At 42.8% G+C, this 27,418-nt stretch overlaps 1 protein-coding gene across 1 annotated transcript in view; it reads left to right on the forward strand.

Annotated features, from left to right (window-relative positions):
• Nucleotides 1-450: 450 nt before the first annotated feature.
• Nucleotides 451-27,418, forward strand: part of RASL10B (RAS like family 10 member B) — a 54,683-nt gene continuing 27,715 nt past the window's right edge. The window contains exons 1-2 of the mRNA XM_032217168.1: nt 451-997; nt 15,113-15,484. Of these exons, the coding sequence (XP_032073059.1) occupies nt 15,269-15,484 (216 nt within the window). The 5' untranslated portion in view covers nt 451-997; nt 15,113-15,268. The remainder of the gene's footprint in view (nt 998-15,112; nt 15,485-27,418) is intronic.

A 27,418-nucleotide genomic window follows, 5' to 3' on the forward strand; every position in this document is an offset into this window, starting at 1 on the left:
ATAAATTCTATTCCATATTTTATAGAAATCCAATTCTTCTCTTTCTTTTAATTCCATGGTCAGAGAGACCATCTTTTAAATCCCTAAAATCAGCACAACTTTCAATTCCCCAGTGTAGCAGAAATCCCAGGAACATCCTTTCTCACCCCCTACCATACACTTTCTCCCAGGAGAACCAATGTGGTGTAGTAGCAGTTAAGGGAGTGCACAGGTCCCAGGGAGACAAACTCTCTTGGTCCAACCCTACTTCTCAAGGTTGTTGTGCAGGTAATAAGATAAAAGAAAGGTCGTTGTGGAAGCTACCTGGAAAACCTCTCGAGAAAAGGCAGGATTTAAATCTAAGGAGGACCCGATGAAGTGCCTGGCAATTGGGTCAAGGGAGGCCCTGCCCATCCCAATCCGCGTGACACGTCTCTCTGCCTCATAGGATTTCTCCAAACTCCCGAGGATGTTCCGTTGCTTCCTTCTCTTTCAAAGTTAGCCGGAACCCGTCAGGCTTTGTGACCCAGTGGATCTCCAGCAGGCAGTAGCAGGAGATTTCCTAACCCCCCCTCCCCTTTCCTTCCTTACACGCACACACACACACACACAAAGCGCTCTTCCCGAAACACACTTCTGCTCTGCATTACCCAATGAAGCGAGAAGAGCACATTCCGTTTATATTTTTATATCCCGAAAGGACGGGAGGAAGCAGCCGTCCCTTGAATTGCAGAAGCAGCCGTTCTGCCTCCACCCGGAGTCCCTTCGGATCTCTTGCCTACAAGTAGCCGTAGGCTTCTCTTCCCCCCCCCCAATCCCCGCGTCCGCGATCGCAGTTTTCTCCCCCCAGCCCCCCCCCCCTCGTAATCTTCCAAGATCAGGGTGGGACTACTGAATGGAATATTTCCCCTTCTCTACAGCCAGCCGGCCCCCCCACGGATTTCAAGGATTTAGGATCCGTCACCAGAGACATTGCACAGTGGGGGAAGAGTGTCCTTGGCGTGCTCATCACTGCAAGGTAAGGGATGTCCGGGGTTTTTTTTTTTGGGGGGGGGGGGAAAGGAGAGAGAGAAAAGGTGTTGAGAAAGAAAAGGGACCCTTTCACCTGACAACAGCCAGGCTGATGGATGGGCCAGGAGGGAGCAGCGCAGGTGAACCAGGTACCTGCTTGTAGGTGAGGGGGATGTCGAAATGCCAGGGGAAAGGGCCAAGTTACAACTGCACACCTGGAAGAATGTGAGGTTTGGGGGTGGGTGGCTGGCAGGGGTCCCGTGGGCTCTTCCTTGTGGTCTCCCAACATTCTCCCGGCTTCCACGGGGGTTTGTGGGGAAGAGCCGACTCGCCTTAGCGAAGCCAGGGACGAGGCTCAGCAATTGCTGATTGAGTCGCCTGGTGGCGGCGGCGGGGGGGGGGGGGAGGAAGGAAGGAAGGCAACGGACGATCCCGTGACAGTGACTCGAAATGCCACCACAAGAAAACTCTCGCTGTCATTTTCTTCTGCTGTTGCTTCCCCCCCCCCCTTAAACTCTCCCAAAATGGATTTTTTTGGGCGGGGGGGGGGGCACACGACAAAATTGTGGCTTCTGTTGGAGTGTTAGGAAAAGCATACTTTGCCATCAAGGAGATGCTGAAACCAGAGTGGGGGGGGAGAGCTTGGACCAACCAAGGAGGAATTCAACACTCAGCAAGCAGGTCACTTGAGGAGGAGGCTACGTTAAATCAAGCAAGGGGAGGAAGCGTACCTTAAGGATCTTTAGAAAAATGCTTGGCTGCGGAGTCAGGACCGCTGATGGGAATGGAGCAGGTTCTTGTACTAACTAGGCCAATGTTTTTCAACCTCGGGAACTTCCAAGATGTGTGGACTTCAGTCCCCAGAATTCCTCAGCCAGACAGGTTGAAGCCCACACATCTTAAAGTTTCCGAGGTTAAAAAAACAACACTGGGCTGGGTGTCCACTTCCTTCCCCTGTTTTTTCACACCACAGGTGCTATGGCTAAATTACTAAAATGCTAGTGGGGCTCTTCCGGTTACCCCCAGTATGTCCTTCCTTCTGTGGTATGTATCCCACAAGTGCCTCTTGGGTGTTTATATACGTTTCTTCCTAATCCCTTCCCCCCTCCTCATTTTCTTGTGCACCTTTTTGAGAATGGCTGAATATTTGGTGGTGTGGCAAAGATCAGGCAGTGGGAGTGTCAGTTTGGTACCATTGTAACATCCCATCAGGTATGCTTGGGATGAACATTGGGAAGAGTTTCAACTGCATGCAGCTTAACTCAGTTACTGGAGTTATTAGGAGGCGCTTGCTCTCTGGTTCATGGCCTGGGTCAGATGGATGAATTAGTCTTCTATGTAAACCTCTGTTAACATGGTTGCTTTGGGCTCAGTGTTGGATCCCAAAAGCTTTTGGTTCCAGTTCCCTAGTCCTTTTGGGAGGGGAAAGAAAATAAGGCAAAGTGGAAATGCACATTTAGAAGCAAAATTGTACTGTGCCCAACTTCATGAATCCATAATGACCATGTGCTCCAGTTTAACATCCACATTTGCAGTCTGTGCATGTTACTAGCACATAATACAGGTGCTGCAGATCAGCTGATGGATGTTGCTGCTGCCTCCCTTTGTGGGAGCACATCTGCTTCTTGGGTGCATGGATGTGTCATTGCTCTCGGCTGCTCAGCATGTGCTTGCCTTGTGATCCTGGCATACGCTTCCCACACGTTCCTGCCATGCAAAGACAAACTGTGAAAAACTTTGGCTATTTCACACGTCCCGCGGTAAGGTCAGGAGGCCGGTCTGTTTCAGCTGAAACTGTGCTGCAAAGCAGAGTGCCTCTGAGCACCAAAGGCTTGACATAAATGGAGGATACACTTTCTCCCAATATTAAACATGCTTCTGGCATTTTGAGACATGTGGCCTTTTGCAGGGCATAGAAAAGGCACTGGAACACTGTTTCCCTAAGAAAAATACTCAAGACGCACCTGTTAAGAGGAAAGAGTATGCTTTAGAGCCAAAGTATGCAATCTAAAGTTTTGGAAGCCATATGCAGCCCCCCTGAAGTTTGGGGATAGCCTTTAGGTATCTTTACTTGTTACCCAGTTACAATTTTAACTTGGTAGAAAAGAATTACGAATCCTTCTAGTCAAACTCAACTCTTAGTAATTTAGTAAAGTGGACATGTTCATGAAGTTTTCCTGGCAGCTGCTTTAAAAAATGGTTGCCCTTGCTTTCCTTCAAGATATTTTTGTCAAGTTCCTGGTCTGCCCTACAGCCTTTGATTTCCTGATGGTGTCCTGATATTGCTAATGAGGTCTAACTCTGTTTAGTTTTTTTAAATACCCCCACACCCTCCTGCCCAAACAGATAAGATATCCCAGAGCTTGGAAAGGAACAGATTTTTTTTTTTTATTAGAGCATTTTTCCCCTACAAAGGGGAAAAAAACCCTCCCCCAAAGATATATAGATGATAAAGCAAGAGTATTTAAATCTTATTTGTAGCATAAAACAGATTTATATGACCTGAAGTATTAGAGCCATATGCAGCATACAAATTCCTTGGATGTACGTGCTCCTACCTATTAATGATACCTTTAATATGTAGGAGAATGTAAAACGTAACTCTAAGGTGATTATGTTAACTCTGTAAATTTAAAATAAAACCTAAAGGCGAATGAAACAAAAATATTTATGTTCTCCTGAACCATGATTTTTGGAAGAATTGGGAAAAACTCTCCATCCCTACAATAAAGATTTCTCATGATGTGCAGACTGGAACTTCAGGATCCCAGCACAAAAAAAAAAAAAGGAAAAGTAAAGTAAAGAATGAACAGTAGTGCTTAAACAATGTGCAATTTCAGCAACGCATCACTCACTGGTTGGCCTGGTGGAAAGGAAGAATTTCTCTGTAAGAAATTCTTATTTCTTAATTCCTATTTCTCTAGGTCGTATGATGTCACCAAACTCTTATTATGACTTTGGAAGCCATATTGGAAGGATAGATGACCCTTTGCTTAGCGATTTGGAAGGGGTGGGAACTGCTCCAATTCTCAGCAGTTATGATTAGAGGTGACTTGAGGGACAAACGTCAGTTTTTATAGGAGGCTAAATGCAGCCTTGGGACTTCAAGTTTATTATGCCCGTATTGATCAACAGATTTGCTTCTAGCAGAGCCTTGCTAGAAAATTAACAGTTTCATTCAAGCTCCTTGGCTCCCAGAAACAGTGTCTTAATGTGATTTTCAAATTAGCTGTTTTCTGATAAAATCTTTTGCACATGAGTTGACAAGTATTTTCGCAGAGTCAGCTAAGAGAGGGTCCAATGATTCTCATTCATTGGATTATGTTCAGCATGTTATTCCTGAGGATATGGCATCGCTTGGGGTGGATTAGCTTGCCACTCATTCTTTAGATCCATGCCGGATAAGGGTGACCTTGTTGTGTAAGGAGTTGTGAGAATTGACTTAGAAGACAACAGTAATGCATCACAGAGAGAGGAGGGTATTTCCTTGTTTAAAGGAAATAATGGTTATACATATCTGAAGCAGGGGTGGGTTGCTGCCGGTTTTTCTACCGGTTTGCAACCCGCACATGAGCGTGCGCTGTTCAATGTAAATTGTTCTTTGCCCATGTGTAGAACAATTTGTGGTGAACTGCACATATGCAGTCATTAAAAACCAAAATAGCAATGGCCCAGCGGCAGCGAGGGAACTGGTTCGGGGGTGTGGCAGACCTGGGTCGCTGCCGGTGGTGCGAACCAGGCCTGAATCCACTACCGGTTCAGCCAAACCAGGATGAACCCACCTCTGATCTGAAGAGGGAAAGGGGTTAGGGAAGATAATGGCTAATCAACTTCAAGAGTTCTTGCAGGAAATATCTAGACTGGCGTTTCTCAATCTTGGTGACTTTAAAATGTGTAAACTTTGACTTGCAGAATTCCCCTAACTGGGGAATTCTGGAAGTAGAAGTCCACACATCTTAAACTTGCCATGGTTTAGAAACACTAAGATTTACTTCAGACCAGTTTTACAGTAGGGTTAGGAGACTGAGAAGACATTCTCTGACCTCATAGAATAGATGACCTTCAACAAATGACACTGATAGAGAGACAGTGTGACTGTCTTGGTTGTCTTGGATTCCTTAGTAACTTTCAATAAACTTGGCCATCATAGTTTTCTGGATCACTTGTGAGAAGTGGGAATACAGTACATTGCAATGGTTCCATTATCTTCTTTCATGGAGCTCTCATGCTGTGCCGCTTGGTGCCAGTTGTTCTTCATAATGGTGGCACTTATATGGAATCTCTCAAGGCTCCATTGCATTTCCAATACTTTTTGACATTGGGAGAGATCATCAAGAATTTTCATCTGAATGACCATCTTTATTTCCTTATGTCGCTTATCTTGGCTATTAGCTTAGGTATTAGTAAATGTCCATCTACTAGCAATAATAGGATTAATGAAAGATAATAGTTGAACCTGAATCCAAAAAAGATGAAGATGAAGGGTCATCATGATCTGATAGCTGGGACAGATTCTCTTTTTCTGGATAGGTTATATTCCCCAGAAAAAAAAATAGGCAGATAGTTTGAGAATGCTTTTGGACACTGGTCACATCCCACTTTTTAAGATGAGACTAAGACTTTATCACCAATCATAACTCTGTCACAACCTCAGTTGTGTCGATTCCATGAAGAGAATTACCTCAGGCGAGGTAACACATACTGGTCAGGGGTGGGTTCCGGCAGAGACTACTAGCAGTTTCTCAGGGGTGCGCCATGGACGTGTGATGCACGCTTAATGTACGCTTGATGCGCAATATAACTAAAATTGCTCTGCACATGCACAGAAGCAAAAAACATAGGTGCCGCTGGGAGAACCAGTTCAGGGGCATGGCAGGCCTGGGTCGCTGCCAGTTCCTGCAACCCAGGCTGCCAAGCTACTACCGGTTCAGCTGAACCAGGCCGAACCAGTAGGTACCCACCACTGATACCAGTATATTCAGATATATTTTACTGTATACTACTGCAGCATGTATTTCTGTCACATGTCCTATAGAAGACTGCCTTTGCATGCAGTACCGAAAATTCAATTGAAAACATGATAGATTGATTTTTAGAACAATTTAGGGAAGCTATATTATAATTCCTGTTCTTCAGCTATTATCTTGGCTTTTCAGATATTTGGGGGGCAAAAAATAAAGTGCTAGTTATTACTTTTAAAACCCTAGGTAGCTTAGGCGTAACTCATCTAAGAAAATGCTTTAGTTTAAATGATGCCCCTGCATGTGAACATCACCAAAAGAAGTCCTTCAAGTGTGACCAGATTGTCTCATCAACTAGGGAGGAGGACTTCTCTGACCCTGATTTGCAGAAGACATGCCTGATAGATAGCAAATGTCTGTCTTCTTTAGATGACTTTAAGAGACCCACAGACACATCATTTTCCCCCCTGATTTTGTCACCTTTAGTCCTTTTAATATGGGGTGTACACTAATTTTATTCTATCTGGTTTTATTTTTAAATAGTTTAAAAATTAATGTAAACTAACTTGAATTATTTAGGGAGGGCAGTATGAAAATGAAACAAAGTGACAAAAATGCATACAGTATATAGGTTATGGTCAACTTATGGCCACAATTGATTTCTGTTGTTAAGTGAGACATTTGTTAAGGGAGTTTTGCCCTCAGAATCTTTCTTTCAGTTATTAAGTGAATCATGCAGTTGATAAGTTAGTAATCCAGTTGTTGAGTGACTCTGGCATTGATTTTGCTTGACAGAAGATCAGAAAAGGTGATCACGTGACCTTGGGACACTGCAGCCATCATAAATATGAACCAGTTGCAAAGCATCTGAATTTTGATCATATCAACATGAGAATGCTGCAAAGGTTGTAACTGTGATAACAGTCATAAGTCACTTTTTTCAGTGTTGTTGTAACTTTGAACGGTTACTAAATGAATTGTTGTAAGTCAAGGACTACCTGTATTGAGCTAAGTAGAAAAGTGGCTTTAATAGGGACTGGGGGAAATCTAAGTGGGATACTTTTTTAGTGCAGGAATTGCATTTACAGGGACAGGTCATTCCTGAATATCAGTTGCTAAGGGAAAACATCTAGGAAGGGTTGATGTTGATCAACTTGTAAGCTTCCTGAAGGCACCAGGTTAGTTGCTAATGGAAAAGGCTTTTCATTTGACTATTCCGTCATATGCCCCCATGAACCTCATTTTATTTCTTTAACAAGGCTCTGTTCTTTATTCTCGGCATTTTGCTCAGTTGATTATCCCTTCTAGTAAAGGACTGTCCTTCCATACTTGGTTACTCTAGTTGGGAAGAGAGAAGGTAGTTTCTACCTTCAAATCCATAGGCTCTCTCATTTTACTAGAAGTGATATTAATATCCTATTTGAAGGCTCTTCTGCTTTGCCTGGTGTTTTTATTTTTAAAAAGACTCACGGTATATCAACGAGTGACAGTGTTCAAAACAATATAATAATGAAGTTTAAAAGGTGTGATGGGGGAAAGAAATACAATTTAGCATGAGGAAATGTGTTTGAATACTTTAGATGGATGTGAAGTTGTAAATATCTGTGTTCACTATTTCTGCTCAAAAAGATGACCCAATCTATTACAAACTATTTTACTGGTTTAGTTAAAAACTGAGACAAAATGTGAACAAAACAATCCTCAGTTAAAAAATTATTTTCTTCTTATATAACTTTATTGATTTTAAAAAAACATTTCAAAGATAAACATAAAAAAGATTTGAAATAAAAAATGCTCAGAAAAAGTGCAAAAAAGAAAGCAAAATAGAAAAACAATGCCTTCCAATTTTCTTTGGTACTCATATAAGTAAAAAAAATGTGTCAAACTTTACTCTAAGATTAACATTTGTCTATACTGTTTCCATAATGCCATATAGTTCTAATCATCAAATCCCCAAAACAACTTTTAATTTCTTTCAGTTTTTTGCAAAAAATTCAAAAACAGTTTCCAAGTACCGTAGAAATAAAATCTGTCAAAGAATTTTATTTTAAGTCTGTCAATTCCACCATTTCTGTCAATTCCACCAACTTCACTCTCCATTCTTCCCATTGTATATACCGTATTTTTCGGAGTATAAGACGCACCGGAGTATAAGAGGCACGAAGATTTTGAAGAGGCAATTTTTTTTAAAAAAATCCTGTTTTTGCACTCTGCAGGCCTCCTGAAAACGGCCCTTTTCTTACAAAAAAGGGCTGGTTTTTGTCCAAAAAAAGAGCATGTAAAACCTTTAGGATGCTTATAGAGTGCTCCTGGGGACTTGGGGGGGGGGAGCAAAAAAATGCCTGTTTTTCGCTCATTTCTGCCCTCCCCAGCCCCCAGGAACACTCTGAAAGCCTCCTAAAGGTTATGCACCACCATTTTGGTGATGGTCGCGGGGTTTCAGGCGGCAACAAATGCTGTATTCAATGTGTAAGACGCACCCAGATTTCAGCCTCTTTGTTGAGGGAAAAAGGTGCATTTTATACTCCGAATAATACATTATTTGTAAATCTTTCCATCTTTGAGCATATAAAACATTTGCTGCAGTTAACATATATAATAGCAAAGTTCCATAAAATGTCTCCATTTGCTTGTCCTTTAAGCCAAAAGGAAATACCACGGATTTCAATTGTACATATATTTTAAAAGTCTACTGCATCAAAGTACATACTTGATCCCAATGTTCTAACTTTTACACATTTCCACTAAAGATGAAAAAAATGTTCCCTCAGTCTCATTCGTCAAGAGTCTGTGCCGTTGTGTTAATTTTTCAGCCAATGCTATTAACTCTATTACTTAAATCCATAAATAAAATAGCAAGATTGAAAAGAACCACATAATTTTTCAAATCTGCCCTATGCTTGAAGCAGGATTTGCTAAACCACTCTAAATAAAAGTGTCCTTTTTATTTTGCTATTTATAAAACGGGCACCTAACAAAAACAAGTGAATTAATTTATTATGTTGCAAAGTTAGACAGTTGTTGGGGAATAATCCAAAGAAAGCCACGGTAGAATTAATTACTAAGAGTTGTGGCAGAATATCTTCAAACAATTCAGCAAAAACATAGACTGTTATAAGTGGACTATTAAATATGGTAATACTGTAAGTTTTATTTTAATTCCAGTCCCTCCAATACAACTCAGAAGTTTTGAAGGCCAGTATGTTCTCTTTTAGCAAATTAAGAATGGTAAATTGGAAATATGATTTTTTTTTTCAAATCCCATTTTAAGTATTGGTCCAATTCTTTGTGCCGTTGTTTATGAAAGACTGGGTCAAGGTAGGACACATATGAAGAATTGTAGAGCAGCTGGCAGAATCACTGAAAACTGCCTGAGAGGACAAATGGACAGAACAATGCTTTTTGACCTTGAGAAAAGATGGCTGAAAGCAAGAGCTTAATGATCTATCTATCTATCTATCTGTCTGTCTATCTATCTATCTATCTATCTATCTATCTATCTATCTATCTATCTATCTATCTATCTATCTATCTACCTACCTACCTACCTACCTACCTACCTACCTACCTACCTACCTACCTACCTACCTACCTACCTACCTATCCAGAGCTGGGTTCTGGCAGGCAGTAGTGCCGGGTCGCTCATGTGTGCGACCTGCATGCTGCATGCACATGCGCAGTGCAATAAAAAAATGTTCTGTGCATGCGCAGAACTGAAAAACAAGATGGCAGTGTCTATGGCGCCCCCGGATAGCCAGTTTGGGGGCATGGCAGGCCTGAGTTGCTGCAGTTCCAGCGACCCAGGCTGCCAAACCACTACCAGTTCTGCCGAACTGGTCTGAACTGGTAGGAACCCACCACTGTACCTACATACCTACCTAACTAACTACCTATAACCTGCCTTTTCTATCTTTATAAATAACTTAAGGCAGCAATGATACCTTCCTCCTCCTATTTTCCCCACAACAACAATCCAAAGGTTGGTCACTCGAGTCACTCAAGAGAGTGACTGTCCTAAGATCATCCATCTGGTTTTCATGCCTAAGGCAAGACTAGAACTTATCTTGTTCTTTAAATACTGGTACCTTAACCACTAGACCAAACGTGTGTGTGTGTGTGTCTGTGTGTGTGTGTGTATGTTTGTGTTTAAAATATGAAGATGGCAGTCATGACAGTGTAATTAAAATCCTGTCCCTCTTTTATGTGTGTGGTGCATGCAATGCTTGTATAAAAGGGGGCCTGGGCTTTACCAATCTTGATTTTTTAAAATCTTCTTGTGAACCAAAACAAAATATAAAGTCAGACCCAGCCAGCACAACCCAAATACAGGGAATTATGGGACTTATAGGTTAAAATACCTGAAAAACATCAAGTACCCAAATTCTGCTCCATGATGCAGTTTATTCTAATTCTATTAAAAAGTGCTATTTGTTAGTCTTCCCTTTTCTGTGAGACAATATTGGGGTTGCTGAGCTCAGAAAAAGAAAAGTCAAATAAGGCACTGGTCATTCAGGATGCAAAAGGACATTTTTAATCTGTGCAACTGATTTCATAAATGTAAAAAACGGCCATAAGTTGCTTTTTTTTTTAGTGCTGTCGTAATTTCAAATTGTCACCCAAAAAACTGTTGTAAATCGAGGACTACCTGTATGTTCTGCCTGACTGCTGAGGGATTAAGAATGCTGAATTTATACTGAATTTAAGAGCCAAGGTGGCGCAGTGGTTAAATGCAGCACTGCAGGCTACTGCTAGATCAGCAGGTCAGCGGTTCAAATCTCACCGGCTCAGGGTTGACTCAGCCTTCCATCCTTCCGAGGTGGGTAAAATGAGGACCCAGATTGTTGGGGGCAATATGCTGACTCTCTGTAAACCGCTTAGAGAGGCCTGAAAGGCCTATGAAGCGGTATATAAGTCCACTGCTATTACTGGAGTAATGGGGAGAAGGAAGAAATTGTGCTATAATTTCTCATATAATTATGGTGTCTGGGGAATTCTGGGAGTTGAAGTCCACATGACTTCAAGCTGCTAAATTGAGAGGCATTGTTCTAAAGCAGTGATGGCAAATATTTTCGGCACTGAGTGCCCAAAACAGAGCACGTGCATGGGCGCGCACAGGTTTGGTTTGGTTTGGTTTATTGGTTTTGTATGCCGCCCACTCCCGAAGGACTCCGGGCGGCTCACAATAAACAGGGGAGGGAATAAATAAGACAATACAAACAATTTTGAAATCCACAACAGTCACAATTAGGACGGGGCTGGGTGCTTTAACAGCCCCCAGGTGCGCGTGCTGGAAACCCGAAGACCAACTGGCTGGCGCGCACATGTGTGCCCTGGAAACCAAAAGAGCTGGAGGCGGCATGCGCATGCCCACAGAGAGGGCTCTGGGTGCCACCTCAGGCATGTGTGCCCCTAAGTTCGCCATCACAGTTCTAGAGGCTTCCTCAAATCATACACCACATGGCTTAATTATGTTGAAATGATTAGTACATCACCTTAGGTGATTACATTAGACATATACAGCAGTGACATAACAGTTTAATTAACTTCATCTTGACTTGTATTTATTGAAGAAATATCAACCAGCGCTAGATATAAGGGAGAAAGAGCAAGCAAAACGTTTCTTCCCCTCTTAAAATTTATCTTCAAAATACAGGAAAAGAAAGTATCAATGGTGTGATTTCCACCTGGTTTTTGGCTTTTCAAAGGTATGGATTTTTTCTAAGGGAAAAATTGAGAGGGATTAACTCCAATTTCCCCCCCCCCCTAGGGCAAACTACCTAATTTGTTATTAGTGGCTGAATGCAATAGAGCATGTTTCCTTTCTCGAACATATTTGCTTATTTATCAAACTATATGCCATTTCAATCACAAAATGACTTTACGGCAGGTCTTTTAGTGACTGTTCAGAGTTACAACGGGCCTGCCTGCCAGTAGATGTGAAGTGCTGATAGTCACCTTCCCTTGTAGGCCACATTTATGACCGTTTACAATGTCCTGCCATCATGTGACCAAGTTTTATGATGCTTTTGCTGAAAACTAGCATTTATTTCTGTTTCTTGGTAAAACTGCCGCCTAATGAAGCATGGGTCTGCATAATGACCAAGGAATTTGCTTAATGGCTGCCACAAAAAGGATCATAAAAGGAGGTCATCATATGGGTGACCTGAGTTACGACCATCACAAGTTATAACCATGACGGACAGGCTCCATTATGGTCATAACTTGGAAACTAACTCTAAGTGGCTTACACCAGTGGTCTCCAACCTTGGCAACTTTAAGACCTGTGGACTTCAACTCCCAGAGTTCCTCAGCCAGGTCTTAAAGTTGCCAAGGTTGGAGACCACTGGCTTACACAACTGGTTTGAAATATAAAGTAAAAATATGAAGTCAAAATCAACACCATGTTCAAATATTATGAAGGAAACAGGAATAGTCAATATTTTAGTAGTAGCCAACGGCTGCTCATAACTTTGTGGGGGAGTGAAGGCTACAAAAGGTAAAAGGTTTGAATTTTGCAGCTGGGCGGTATGATCTTGGGGATGGAGCGGGAGGGGGGGTTGCTGTTTCTTAACTATGTCACAGCTATTGCAGGATTGCATACACTACAGTTTCCTTGTGGGCCTCAATTCAAACTGTCCAGGAAATCTGCTGCCACTTTTCATTAATTATAATCAGGTTTCTGGCAATACAAAAGCAGAAATCAAGGGCTGTTTTGGACAGAGGCTCCAGTTGCCCATTCTTGTGCTAAACCACATGATCTATCTGTACAGTATATGGATTAGCATATTGTGTGAGTGCAGCCACAAGGATCTCTCAGGCATGGATAAGGATTGGTATGTTGCGCATATCTAACCGAATGGAATTTTATTCCCTAAACCATGGTTAGATGCAGTGACGTGCGGTCAGCTTTAGCCCTGGTGAGGCACTTTTTAGACTTGTGGACTTCAACTCCCAGAATTCCACAGCCCGCATGCTCAGTTCCGATTTAAAGCGACAGCATTTTCCCCCCTTGCAAAATAAGTTTTCCCATTCTTTTTCTTCTCCCTCCCCCTCCTTCCTCCCTCTCTCCCTCCCTCCCCCCTCTCTCAAACAGACACATGCACACAGAGAACTTCGATCCCTCTCTCATTCACTCACTCTCAAACACAAACACAGAAGTTGGATTGGATATATTTTCCAAAGGCTTGAAAGCAACTCCTCTGCCATACCCCCCCTTCTCCTGCTGCCTTCCGATCAAACTTTTTGAATTCCTCCCCCCTCCCCACACACGCACCTTTTCCAGCTGTTTCAGGGACGATTTCAACTCTGCTTCTCCCTGCCCTGCCCTCCCCTCTTGAAAACCCAGAGCTCTGTCAGACTGAGCTAGTTGCTCCCAGAGAACTCTAAAAAGCCTCTAAAAATGCCCTCTACAGGAGGTGAGAGAATACGTGCCTCATTTGTATAAGGAATTCTTTGCTTGTTAACCCTTGCTTAACTCTTAAAAGGCGAAAAATTCCTTATGCAAAAGAGGCCCCTAGTTCTCTGGCCTCCTCCTAGTTAATACTGAGAGCAGACACCAAGCCACTGTGACTTGAAATCTGGTAGCAACTACCCTGGCTTTAATTATTTTAAGAAAATTATTTAAAATCCTTTCCTTTCCCTGAGGAGGCCCGGCCTCCCTTGCCTCTAGTGACTGCATGTCCCTGGTTAGGTGTCCATAAAGGTAAAAGTAAAGGTTCCCCTCGCACATATGTGCTAGTCATTCCCAACTCTAGAGGGTGGTGCTCATCTCCGTTTCAAAGCCAAAGAGCCAGTGCTGTCTGAAGATGACTCTGTGGTCATGTGGTCAGTATGACTAAACAATGAAGTCACGCAGAACGCTGTTACCTTCCTACCAGAGGTGGTTCCTATTTTTCTATTTGCATTTTTTACATGCTTTCGAACTATTAGGTTGGCAGAAGCTGGGACAAGTAACGGGAGCTCACTCTGTTATGCAGTGCTAGGGATCCAAACCACCAAACTGCCAACCTTTCTGATTGACAAGCTCAGCGTCTTAGCCACTGAGCCACCGCATCACGTAATATGTGAAGCTGGTGGGAACCCTAGAAGAACCATATAGACATCTGAAATGGCTGAGGACTTTTGAGTTTATCAGGAAAGAGGAATACAGAGTCATGTTCTGTTTATTTCTTTCAACACCTGATAGGCTGCTATTTGTCGGCAGCTTGAAAATATTCACGTAGGATAAACAAAAAGATTACGCCACCGTGTGGCGCAGTGCTCACGAGGTTAGAACACAGGGTTGGCGATTGGCAGGCTTGCGTTCGAGACCCGCTGCTGCTTCAGGATGGGATGAGCTCCCATCACACGCTCCAGTTCCTGCCAACCCAGTGGTTCAAAAGCAGTGACTATGAGTAGATAAATGGGTACCACTTCGATGGGCAGCTTCATGGAGATATGAAAGGAGCTCCCAGCTGGGTGTCCCCCCTGCCAACGATGTTGACATCAACAGGTCCTTTCCTCACAGAAGCACTGAAGTATTAGCATTAAAAGGTTTAACAAACTCAGGGAGAGTTATTATCTACTAGTTCCAAAAGAATTTGAAGCCTGCATAACCAGGGGCAATCTATCACTTGAATGCAATTGCTGGGGGAAATGACAGGGAAGAGATGCTGCCTTCATAGTTTGTATGTAGGTTGACTGTTCTGAAACTGGGCGTGAGTTTACATTGGGCCTTCATAGCCTGCCACATTTTGTACTTTGGGAAAATGGGAGGAGGCAGGGGTGAAATCCAGCAGGTTCTGACAGGTTCTGGAGAACCAGTAGCGGAAAATTTGAGTAGTTTGGAGAACCGGCAAATAACATCTCTGGCTGGCCCCAAAGTAGGGTGGGAATGGAGATTTTGCAGTATCCTTCCCCTGTCACGCCCAACAAGTCATGTCCACAGAACCAGTAGTAAAAAAATTGAATTTCACCACTGAGAGGTGGGATTATATGAAGTATGGGAGATATATAGTCTAAATAAAATTCCTTTCCATTCCATAAAATGGAACTTTGAGGAAATTCAAGCCTCGGAGTCTTCTTTCATTGGGGGTGTTACTTGGAACCCTGAGACCTTGCTCTGCTCTAGCAGGACTTCTCTCAGTTTCTCTAGGTTGACGAGATTTCTTTTGCTCTTCCAGTGACAGGCCGAGCCAGTGAGGAAATGGTTGCTGACTGTGGCTGAATCCACAGCTGCCAGAATATGCAGCCCAGGGGCGTTCCTGGCAGTGCAAAGGCAGCGGACTGCGCCAAGGAGCTGATCACCACGTTGTGCACGGGGGTTGTGGCCGGGAGGCATGGTGACAACTTTCAAGATTGCCGTGCTGGGTGCTCAAGGGGTCGGAAAGAGTGCCATTGTCCGCCAGTTCCTGTACAACGAGTTCAGCGAGGTCTGTGTCCCCACCAAGGCCCGCCGTGTCTACCTACCTGCCGTGGTCATGAATGGCCACGTTCACGACCTACAGATCATGGACTTCCCGCCCATCGCCTCTTTCCCTGTAAATACCCTGCAGGTAGGTGTCCATCCCACCTGTCAGACTTCAAAAAGGATACTCTCACTGCCAGCTAAAAGTTGCTCTGAATGAGGTGGGCAGTGTCAGCATCCGAGGTCTTCCAGGTGGCTGCTCCTGTAAGTGGAGAATTCAGAAGAAGGCTATGCCCAGTCTTCCAGAAGTAGATTGAAAGATCCGTGGCGATACTCTGCATTTCCATGGAGAAAAGATTAGAGTGAGTAGTTCATGGGGTATACATGCTGCCGGGGGAGGAAAATTCTGCATCCACTCTTACACCCCCTCTTAGGACATATCCTTGGCGATGTATGCTAAGAAAATAAATAGGGCTGCACCAAAACGTGTTTAGCAGATTGAGTTCTAAGGCAGTTCAGTCCATTTGGAATCCTTGGTCTCAAGAGAACATTTCTACCCTTTGTCCAGTGGCAACATTCATGTGTGGAGCATGCTAGTTCTCTATCTTTGCATTTATTATTTGGCTTTTCTTTTGGCTTGTTTCATTGGAAAATTAAGGCTGATAAAGGCAAGGCTGAAGTGGATAATCAGTTAGGTTTTCACAATTGATTGAATGCAGTTACTTTAACCCTGTACATAATGTGTGCTGTTCTCTAAATCTAATATCTGGATCATAGACTCTTTTATAATTTTTCACAATGCACTAATCCCTCTAATGGTCCAATTTAGCATTTTGTGAAGACCAGGCTACTGAGTGAGACCCATTGGTGCAAATAATTCCATTGTCTCTTTTCATAAGAAGGAAATCTCTATAGCAGGAAAAAACTCCCTAATTCTTTTCACTGTTAAAACTGGGGGATAACTCAGATGTTTGACCACTCAGCTGTCATCTGTCTGCCTAGTGACCTCCAGAAGATGCAATTTCAGTCGCAATCTTGGTTGATCTAATATTAAAACTATCCAGATTTAGCAAATTGTGTGAATGCTGGTGACATGGTTAACCATGTTATCTGAATATATCCATTGAGTAGATGATAATCCTTATAAAAATGTACTCCTCTCTGAGAGGATCTGTGTAGGTTTGTTGCTAAAAGTTGACATCAACTTGATAACACATAATCCATCAGTTGATAGCTATATAATAAAGGCCATTATGGTCAGTCTCTAAATCCAGGAGTGGTAGGAAAGGGTGAAGAGAAGCATTGAATCGACAATTAAGCATGGATTTCAATGAGGGTCATCCAGATCAATGTTCTTAGCTACCACTGTCCAGTACAGTTCATTTATCTGGGTTTGGTAACAGAGTATTTAGTATACTGATTTATATTCACAGCATTTATCATTGATCAAGTTGGCTAAAGGTCCTGGGAGTTGTATCTGAGCAACATTCTTTCAATCAGCCATAGTTTGTGGAGACCTTGGTGATCTCTGAGCTTGGTAGTTTTCTTGCAGATGTTTCATTACCACCCTGGGTAACACCATCAGCCTAATTACCTTGCACTGATACCTAGTTACCTTGTACTGATGATGTTACCTAGTTGGGTAATGAAACATCTGCAAGAAAACCACCAAGCTCATAGAGCACCAAGGACGGCACAGTTCAACCCTGCGCTATAAAGTTTCTATAAGCCATGCTTTATATGGTTTTCTATTGATTATGGACAAACTTGAAGGGATTTTAATGAATTTTATAGGATATATTAGGCTAATCATCTCTCAAGAAAAAACTGTCTATAGTCTTTTATATGGCAGATGGACGAGCAGCAGCAAGGTGGATGGACTAAGTCACAATGTCTATGAATGCACAGTTGGAAAATCTGCAAAACCAGGTTAGGGGCAGATGGCCATGGAGAAAATTTATGTGGTTGCTTGGAGTCAAAAGCAATTTGACGGCACATAATCAAATAGTGATTTAACCAATAAAATCAACATTGATCATTTTCATTCAATCCTTTGCAGGTTATAAACTGATCCCTACGGTAATCCATTTTAGCATCTTTGTGAGTTATAGTCGAGCTGCCTAAGCAGAATCCTATGCATGCTTATTCGGTAGTTTCAGTGACTCTTGCTCTTTGAAGAGGTGCACGCAGCACTGTAGGTCATTTTAAGGCTCTTTTCTTAGTTTAATCTATAGTGTTGTGTGCCTAACTTTTTATTGTTTTATTGTGGCTTTGCATGATAAGGGAACTGGATTATTCATTGTATTGTGCACATTAAACAGACTGAGCATCTTATTTGAAGCCAAGCTCATGAAGCCACAAGGAATAATATGGATTTCCCGTTGCATTTTAACATTTACTCTACCTGTTCAGAGATGTGGAGTGCAATGCAAATTATTATATTGGTGGTGGTTATTTAATGGCAAGTGCTTTAAGTTTTAGTCTCATGGTCTAGCAGTTGCCTGCCTTTATAATTTTAAGAAGATGCACCTGTTTTCTAGCTCTGCCATCACCCCTCATTAAATGCTGTCCCACTTTTTAAAGGAGAATCTTGTTTCCTTTGTGCTTGCCCTTTATCAAGCCACAATAATTAGAAATGCAACAGATGGAGATATCTCAGCATGGCTATACAGCAATAGTCAAGTCAAAAAGGTGAAAATGCAGATTTGACCCATCAAGTCAAATAGGTGAAAATGCAGATGTGAAAAGCTTTGTCTCATGCAATTTTAAAAGGTGGAAAAAGCAATCTCAGAAGAAACAGGGACAGAGTTTGCCTTGACGTTAGTTTATTTTGTCTTCCTTATTAAAATGAAAAACAAATGTGTAGTTCTTATACGGTAACTATAAACACATTTTCAGAGGGAAGCTTGTGGACATGTTTCAAAATTCTCAGAAGATTGTGCTCAGAAGATGCAAAGAGGAAGAACAATTAAGGTTTTTTGGTAATGTCCAAAAGGTGCTTTATTTAAGAGACAACTGGGCTTTCTTATTTTTTCTTTTGAAGATGTTTCGCTTCTCATCCAAGAAGCTTCTTCAGTTCTAACAGGATGGTTGGGAATGGAAGGATTTATGTTCCTTGCAGACAGTTGGTCATTTGCATCCTTTTAGAGGGTCATTGAAGCACTTGGAGGTTTATCTGTGTCCTCAGGGTCACCTGAGTGGTGCTCCTGGTTCCTGTAGTCTTCAGTTTTTCCTCTGGAAATCCATTCCTATTCCCATACCATTCAAAGGGTGTTCATCCCAAATTGTATAGCTAAACGTCTGTAGAGATTCTCAGTCATCCAGGTCACGGTTGTCCCAAAGGTGCTTTTTCAGACTGGACTGGTTTGTTCAAACTGGTAGCAGAAACAGCGGGTGGCCACGCCCCGGCTCTATGGCATCCCATTTAGGCCCTTTTTTCGCCAAAAGCGCATCCAGGGAAGGCTGAGCACATGCTCACTCACATTTGCGAACCGGTAGGGAAGGTGAGTGAATACCATTCCTGCAGCACATGAGTCTCAAACACAAGCTTGTTAACTTCCAACCCAGCATCCTAACCATGTGAGGCACAGTGCTTCTTCCTTAAATTATTCTATTTTAAAGTGGTAAGGACAGTACTATTCCTTAGCCTTATGAGTGGTCTGAATAAAGGCCATGTAAAGTAGTGGGGGGGGATACGTTTCAGTCCTCTTTCCTGGAAGAAAACATCCCAATTATGTGGAAGAGCCCTAGGTTTTTTTCCCCTCTTTCTTTAAGTTCTCCTTGGGTTTTTTCTATATTTCCTCGACCCCCAAGTAGTCCATGAAGTTTGAGTCCCATGATCCCACCAAAAATGAATCAGAAACATCCTAACTTTTTTTTCAGAAAGATGGATTTTATCTGGGGTTGGAAGAAGGCCTTCTGTGGCTGATTTAAGTATTATCTTTGCTAGATTTTCCCTCTCACAGATGTACAACACATTAGAGGAGCCTATAAATCAAACAAATAACTGAGCAACAGAAGAGCACCGTCATAATGCTCAATTGAGCTATATGGGCTCAATCATATTTGGCTATTGCGCCAACATTAATCATTTTTCTAGCATCCATAAGTGTTCTCACTCAGTGGTAGAGAACTGGATGAGCCAAGAGCACTTTCCTTCCATAACTATCCCATATCTCATGTCTCACTGCATTTGTTTTAGCAGCACAAACCTGGTCATTATGAATCCCATTATGAGATTATTATTTAATTGAATTTGACTTATGTCTAACGGTATTAGGGCATGGAGGGTAAAGGAGCTGGTAAGCAAGAATTGCTACCAAAAGAAAAATGTATGTTTTTTTCCATATCCAATTTCATCACTTTCAAAAGAGACATTTTGCCATATGTTCTGATCCACAGGAATGAATTGGTACAGGTGCATATTAGCAGGAACAGCATGAAATAATTGAGGGATGGCGCCAATCTACCCTGGCACTAAAGCTGCACGTGGAAGTGCACATAGGGCAGAGAATATTGCTTTGCTTAAGATATTTTATTTATTTATTTCAATTTGCTGAATTGTAATTCATATGAAATAGAATAGAATAGAATAGAATTGAATTGAATTCTTTAATGGCCAAGTGTGATTGGATACACAAGGACTTTGTCTTTGATGCATATGCTTTCAGTGTACATAAAGAAAAATAAAATAGAATACATTCATCAAGAATTGTAAGGTACCCCCCAGGACGGCTCTCCAAAATGTTTAAAAATCTGGCCCCAAATTGTTGGAAGTGTAGAAAAACACCAGGCACTTTTTATCATATATGGTGGACATGCAATGAGGCCAAAAGATTGGAAAATGATTCAATCATGATTGGAACAAATCGTGGGAGACCAAATTTTGTTTAAATCAGAAATTTTTCTCCGGGGCATAATACCGGAGGAGTTTAAGAAAAATGTACTCTATCTAATTATACATGTACTAACTGTGGTGCACATAACTTTTGTGCAGTATTGGAAAAAAGAAAATACACCATCAGAGCTAGATATAATCAGAAAAGTGTTGGCCTGTGCGGAAGCAGATAGGCTCACTCTTGAACTTAAAAATAAAGGAGATTCAGAATATTTTGAAGTCTGGAACAGATTTTATGATCAGTATAAGACAAGGTAACAAGACTGGAACAAACTATATATTGTGATTGGACAGAAGGATAGATAATGCACTAAGTAGGCTAATGTTAATGGTTGAGACTAATTGTGTATAATGTGAATGTATGCTCACTTCGACTCTGCGGGACTGCATTGTTTTAAATGTAAAAATAATAAAAATATATTTTTTTAAAAAAAGAATCATAAGATACAACACTTAGTGATAGTTATTGAACACCAAATAAGAGTTGGAAGATACCACAAAGGTAATCTAGACCAACCTCTTGCTCAAAGCAGGATCCATTGGGTCACCTCTAATAGCCCCTGTTTGAAGACCTCTAGTGAAGAAGAACCCACCATTTCAGGTGGCAGACTGTTCCATTAGCCTTTAGCTTATGTAGTCAGAAAGTTCCTTCTGATGTCCTTTTTGAATGTCTTTGCTTGTAACCCTAGGCCGCTGCTTCTGGTCCTGCCCTCTGAGGAAAAGCGAAGTAAATCTTGTCCCTTTTCTGGATGGCAGCCATTCTGATATTTGAAGATTGCTGTTATGTCCCTCCTGAGTTTGCCTTTTCTGAAGACAAAACATAGCCAGATCTTTCAACTGTTCCACATTGGACTTGGTTACCAGGCCTTCTGAAACTTCAGTGCACACGGGAGGAAAAGAATAATTAAGTAGTGTTAATGGTTAGATAATGACTTGTTAGATGGCTTCAAAAGTTGATTAGATAAAATTCACTGTGAGGTGGTTAGTCTGCCCTTAGGATGTTTCCATGCAGTCAGGATGACCTATAAGAAAACATTACGCTGTATAAATTGGCAAGGTTAATAAGCATTACAACTAATTTGTTAAAAATTTAATAAACTACTAAACCATCATGGCTTAACCAATAACCTGACCAGGAGTGGGTTGCTGCCGGTTTTACTATTGGTTTGCAACCATGCACACATGCACTGTTCAATGTAAATTGTTCTTTGCACATGCGCAGAACAATTTATAGTGAACTGCACATGCACAGTCACTAAAAACCAAAATGGCGGCGGCGAGAGAACCGGTTTAGCAACAGCAATAGCAATAGCAGTTAGACTTATATACCGCTTCATAGGGCTTTCAGCCCTCTCTAAGCGGTTTACAGAGTCAGCATATTGCCCCCACAGTCTGGGTCCTCATTTCACCCACCTCGGAAGGATGGAAGGCTGAGTCGGTGAGATTTGAACCGCTGAACTGCAGATAGCAGTCAGCTGAAGTGGCCTGCAGTACTGCACTCTAACCACTGCGCCACCTCGGCTCTCAGTTTGGGGGCATGGCAGGCCTGGGTCGCTGCTGGTTCTGCGACCCAGGCTGTGAATTCCACTACTGGTTCGGCCGAACCGGAGGCAACCCACCTCTGAACCTGACAAATTAGAGAGCAAATCCTAAGGTACATTATTACTTGAGGCAAAAATAGTTCTTTATCAAGCCAACACATATACAGTAATCGTAATTGTCAAGATCAGTTATGTTTATGTCAGTACCTGGGATACAAAAATCATATGTGTGCATTTTTCTCCTTGACTACCGTATGTTGTTATTATCATAATAATGTGAAATCACAAAAATGTGGAATTCCAGCTGGTAATTTTTTAGCTGGTGTTGGCCTTCATTTGCATCAAATGATCCCCAAGAACCTAAGAAGTCCTGATGTATCAGCGTAATATATATGCGGATCCAGCTGTGTGGTCTTTGACAGTTGACAGATGGAAAAGTGCTGTTCAAAGTCTTTTGGTATGGCATTCAGTAGGCCAATAACCACTGAGACCCCCACTGCCAGTTATTATGGTTGATTGTTGTTATTGGTTGCATTGTCTTCTGGATATTTAGACTGGATTTAGCATTTTTATGCAAATCCAGTTTTTCCCAAGAAAACTATCCTTTCCGAAGATAGTTAAGGTTCTTTGATGGTGGCATTGCAGGTTCCACCACAAATCCGCGAAGCCCTTATCCGCGGAGACATAAGCGCGAAAACTAATTCGCGCCGTTCAAAGCGCTAAGGAGAAACGCGACCCTACCGCGATGACATAATCGCGGAGGGCAAATCCGCGCATTCCCAAGCACTCAATACCCTAAACCTAACCCTAAACCTAACCCTAAACCTAAACCTAAACCTAAACCTAAACCTAACCCTAAACCTAACCCTAAAACAAACCCTAAAACAAACCCCTAAACCTAAACCTAACCCTAAACCTAACCCTAAACCAAACCCTAAAACAAACCCTAAAACAAACCCCTAAACCTAATCCTAACCCTTACCTTAATTGAAATCGGCTTTCTGCCGCGGCGCCGTTTTAAAGCGCCCTTCTGTTGCTGCGCTGTTGTCGCGGCGGTGATGACGCGCGGTGATGACATCACGGCTTTAGTGATGCAATTTTATCACCACTATTTTGACGAGCGCGATTTTGTCGTGCCACGGACATTGCAAGCTATTCCAAGTAAAACTACCTTTTGCAATTGACGGCTGGTGATTTTGTCGATTGCAATAAAGTTCAAGTGGTGCTCTGGTTGTTTTAGGATTACATCCTAGGCATCTACAAATAGAGTTGTGACCACAATTGAACCCAAACTTTATGTTGCTAAATGAAACATTTGTTAAGTGAGCTTGTCCCATTTTATGACTTTTTTTGTCCCAGACGTTAAGTGAATCATTGCATTTATTAAGTTAGTAACACGGTTGTTATGTGAATCTGTTTTCCCCGTTGACTTCGCTCTGCAGAAGGTCGCAAAACCGATCACATGACCCCAGGACACTGCAACCATCATAAATACAAGGCAGTTGCCATTATTTTGATCATGTGACCATGGGGATCCTGCAATGGTCGTAAGTATGAAAAATGGTCATAAGTCACTTTTTTCATTGCCATTGTAACTTTGAACAGTCACTAAATGAACTGTAGTAAGTCGAGGACTACCTGTATTACTATTGGTATTATTTATTATTATTGAAATATTCAGCAGTCAAAAATAAAGTGAGTAGCCATGACTGTGCAAGTATGATGATTAAATTCAAGTGGTAGTGTAGCAGCTATAGATAGAATAACAGAGTTGGAGGCCTTCTGGAGATCCCCCTGCTTAGACAGGAAACCCTGAACCACTTCAGACAAATAGATATCCAACATCTTCTTAAAAACTTCCAGTGTTGGAGCATTTGCAACTTCTGGAGGCAAATTGTTCCACTGATTAACTGTTCTAACTGTCAGGAACTTTCTCTTTAGTTCTAAGCTGCTTCTCTCCTTAATTAGTTTTCACCCATTGCTTCTTGTCCTATCGTCAGGTGCTCTGGAGAAAGTTTGACTCCCTCTTTTTTGTGGCAACCCCTGAGATGTTGGAACACTGCTATCATGGTCCTTCTTTTCATTAAACTAGACATACTCCATTCCAGCAACCGTTCTTCATATGTTTTAGCCTCCAGTCCCCTAATCAGCTTTGTTGCTCTTCTCTGCACTCTTTCTAGAGTCTCCACATCTATTTTATGTCATGGCGACCAAAACTGAATGCAGGATTCCAAGTGTGGCCTTACCAAGGCATTATTAAAGTGGTATTAACACTTCACCTGATCTTGATTCTATCCCTCTGTTTATGCAGCCTAGAACTGTGTTGGCTTTTTTGGCAGCTGCTGCACACTTATATCTTTATAATTTAGCCCTTTGCGGTTCAGGGGGGGAGGAATTTTTTGTGCTGCTCACTTAGAGCTCTGGAAAGAAAAGATTGCTGTGTAGTCTCTCACTTTGGAAGAGGATAAGATGGAAGCTTTACATGTTCAGAAGGAAGATCACTGAATGAAGTACATGGAAGTATAAGAAGATAACTGATCAACAAGGGCAGATTTGAATGATAACCCTTAGTTGGTCTTCTGCTTTAAAATGCAAGTAGGGTAGAGCAGATGGGAAGCTCTTGAGAAAGGCAGGAGCTTCCCCAGAGATGCTGAGATAATTGGGAAGGATCTTCATAATCAGAGACACTGAGATGAGCAAATATATATATATATATATATATATATATATATATATATATATATATATATATATATATATATATATATATATATATATATATATATCTTGAAAGTTGGGGAAACACTTTGACTTCTCCTCTCCAGTACTATGAAAAAAAGAGATGGCACTATTGTCTTCCAGGACATCCTGAAGATCAGCTAACCAAACACAATAACTAAATAATATATTTATATCTTGACATTCCTTAGGCTCTTGGTAATTTTTCCTGAGTATTCCTGTGCTGAATTAGATCAAACACTGTTTAATTTAACATTTTGCTTCTACAGTGGTGAACCCAGATGCCCTGAAAAAAACCAGAATTAAATCGCTTGACTCTCATGTCCGTAGGGAATAATACTGGGGGGGGAAACCTACTGATAGTGTATTTCATATGTGTACCTAATAGGAGAGGGAACTGTTTTTAGATGTATCCCTCAATACAAACAGCTAACACAGTATACTTTGCACAATATACTAAGCTTAATAGGCGTTAACCTTGGTTAGCATTTTTGTACAAATGAAGGCAAATACACATGTCCCAGCCTCCCAGGATAATGTTGCAGGATCCAATGCAGTGGTGGGATTCAAATAATTTAACAACCGGTTCTCTGCCCTAATGACCATCTTGGTAGGCGGAGCTCAGTGGTCATGTGACTGGGTGGGTGTGCCCAAGTCAACATCACTCACATCAATGAGCGTGTCTCCTTAGCTGTTACAATGTAATAAGGGTTAACCGGAGAGGCAGTTTCTGTAAGCAGGGCAATAAAGATTAGGCTAGAAACAACACCAGAATGTTTCCTTCCTGCCTTCCTTACAGGATTATCTCTGTAAAGTGGGAAAAAAACAAAAGGAGATTTCTTCCAACAACCGGTTCTCCGAACTGCTCAGTTGGTCACCAGGACCAGAGGTTTAATCTTCTGAGTTTTCAAACTTGTGCTGGAGCCCATCCTCAAGGTGACTTCTCTCTCTACAGAATGTATGCACTGAGTTGTTTTACCTGTTCTATTTATATGGTGCCTTGTTGTGTGTGACTTTTTAGTTGTCGATTGGGGTGTTGATGGCCAGCTATTAAATTGCTGGCTGTTGTTTCTTGCGTGGCCAAATTCTTGGCTTTTGAGTACCTGATAAGCTGGTGGTAAATTAGCAGTCCTGTTGACTGACACGGGGCCATTTCCCAGGCTTCAATCATTGATTCAGTCATTCAATTATTGATTGAGTGCTGATTTACCAGGCATCACATAAATATTACACCAGAGGTGGGTTTCAGCCAGTCCGGTCCGGAACGTGCATACCGGTAGAAATAATTTTGCGTCCATTTGCGTACTGGGGCCTCCAGAGGCCCCGTACCAGAACTGTCTCTCCCCTGGCCTGCCCCCCCCCCCCACTCGCTCCCCTTGTCCGCCTGGTTGCCGCTCTCTCACTCTCTCGCCCTGCCTATCCACACTATGCTTGCCTCGCCCACCCACTTCCTTTGCTGGAGCAGAGGACTCAGCTGTTGGAAGAAGCTCGCGCTTCCTTCTCTTTGACAAGCACCTTGAAAAACCGGGACTTTGTAAACCACTTCCCAAAGAGAAGGAAGTGGGCACGGGGCTTCTTCAGAGGAGCTGAGGTTGGAGTGGACTCTGGGTTGGTCAGCGGCTTGCACACCACTGCCATGTGACTGCTCTGTGGGTATAGTGCGCGGCCGGAGTGGTGGGATTACCCTGGAGGGTCTCTCCCAGCCAGGAAGGATCGCCAGGAGAAAGCCAACTGCAGCCAGCAATGGGACGCGAAGGAGTGGCCATCCAGCAGACCTGGGAATATCCCCAGGTCAGTGGGGTGGCAGGGAGATTGTGCGAGGCTGGACTAGAGATGGCAGAGAGGCAGGACATCGAGGCTGCCCTGGGCACCTGCAACAGGACCTTCATGCCCCGTTACCGACAGCAGTTGGCTTTCTCTGGTGATCCTTTCTCTCCGGGTGTCCGGACGGGCCCTGGGTCGGTTAGCAGCCTGCGCGCCGCCACCATGTGACCACTCTGTGGGTGCAGCCAGGAAGGATTGCTAGGAGAAAGCCAACTGCAGCCGGGAGTGTCCCCAGGTTAGTGGGGTGGTGGGGAGGTTGTGCAGGCTGGAGACAGCAGGAAGGCAGGAGTCGAGGCTACACTCCCGTACTGGTGAAAAACAGAATATCCCACCATCTCGGAACTGTGCTGTAAGGTAAGGGAAGCAGGTCTTGGGAGAGACCTTCCCTCCCTCTTCAGAGAGCCCGTATGGGGAAAGAGGAGGTGGCCTGGTTTGAATGCAGGCAGGCGGGTGGTTTAGTGGCCAGTGCCTCCTTTGCTTTTTCGGGTGGGCAGAGAAAGAAAGGAGGTGTGCGATAGCCGAGGGCGAAGGCACTCACCTTCGCACTTGGGGCGGTAACAGGGGACTGGTTTATCACACGCCTCCTTCCCTTGCTCAGCTGCTATCGCCAGGGTGCCGCCAGGGCAAGCAAGGTCTTGGGAGGGACCTCCCCCTCTAGAGAGTCCATGCCGGGAGAGAGGAGACGGGCTGGTTTGAACATGGGTGGTTTAGTGGCCAGTGCCTCCTTTGCTCGTTTGGGCAGGCAGAGAACGAAAGGAGGCGTGCGATAAGGTTCCACCACAAAACCGCGGTAGACTAAAGCGTGTGTGACTAAAGCGCGGTGACAAAACCGCACCGTCAAAACCACGCAACAGCGTGCCGACAGAAGCGCGCTGTAACATAACCCTAAACCTAACCCTAAACCTAACCCTAACCCTACCCTAAACCTACCCTAAACCTAACCCTAAACCTAACCCTAAACCTAACCCTAAACCTTACCTTAAGTTAAATTGCGCTTCTGTCGGCGCGCTGTTGTCGGCGCGCTGTTTTGGGCGCGCTTTTGACATCGCGGTTTTAGCGCCGCGGTGTTGTCGGCGCGCTT

This window comes from Thamnophis elegans, chromosome 4 (assembly GCF_009769535.1).
Source record: "Thamnophis elegans isolate rThaEle1 chromosome 4, rThaEle1.pri, whole genome shotgun sequence".
Lineage (NCBI taxonomy): Eukaryota > Metazoa > Chordata > Lepidosauria > Squamata > Colubridae > Thamnophis > Thamnophis elegans.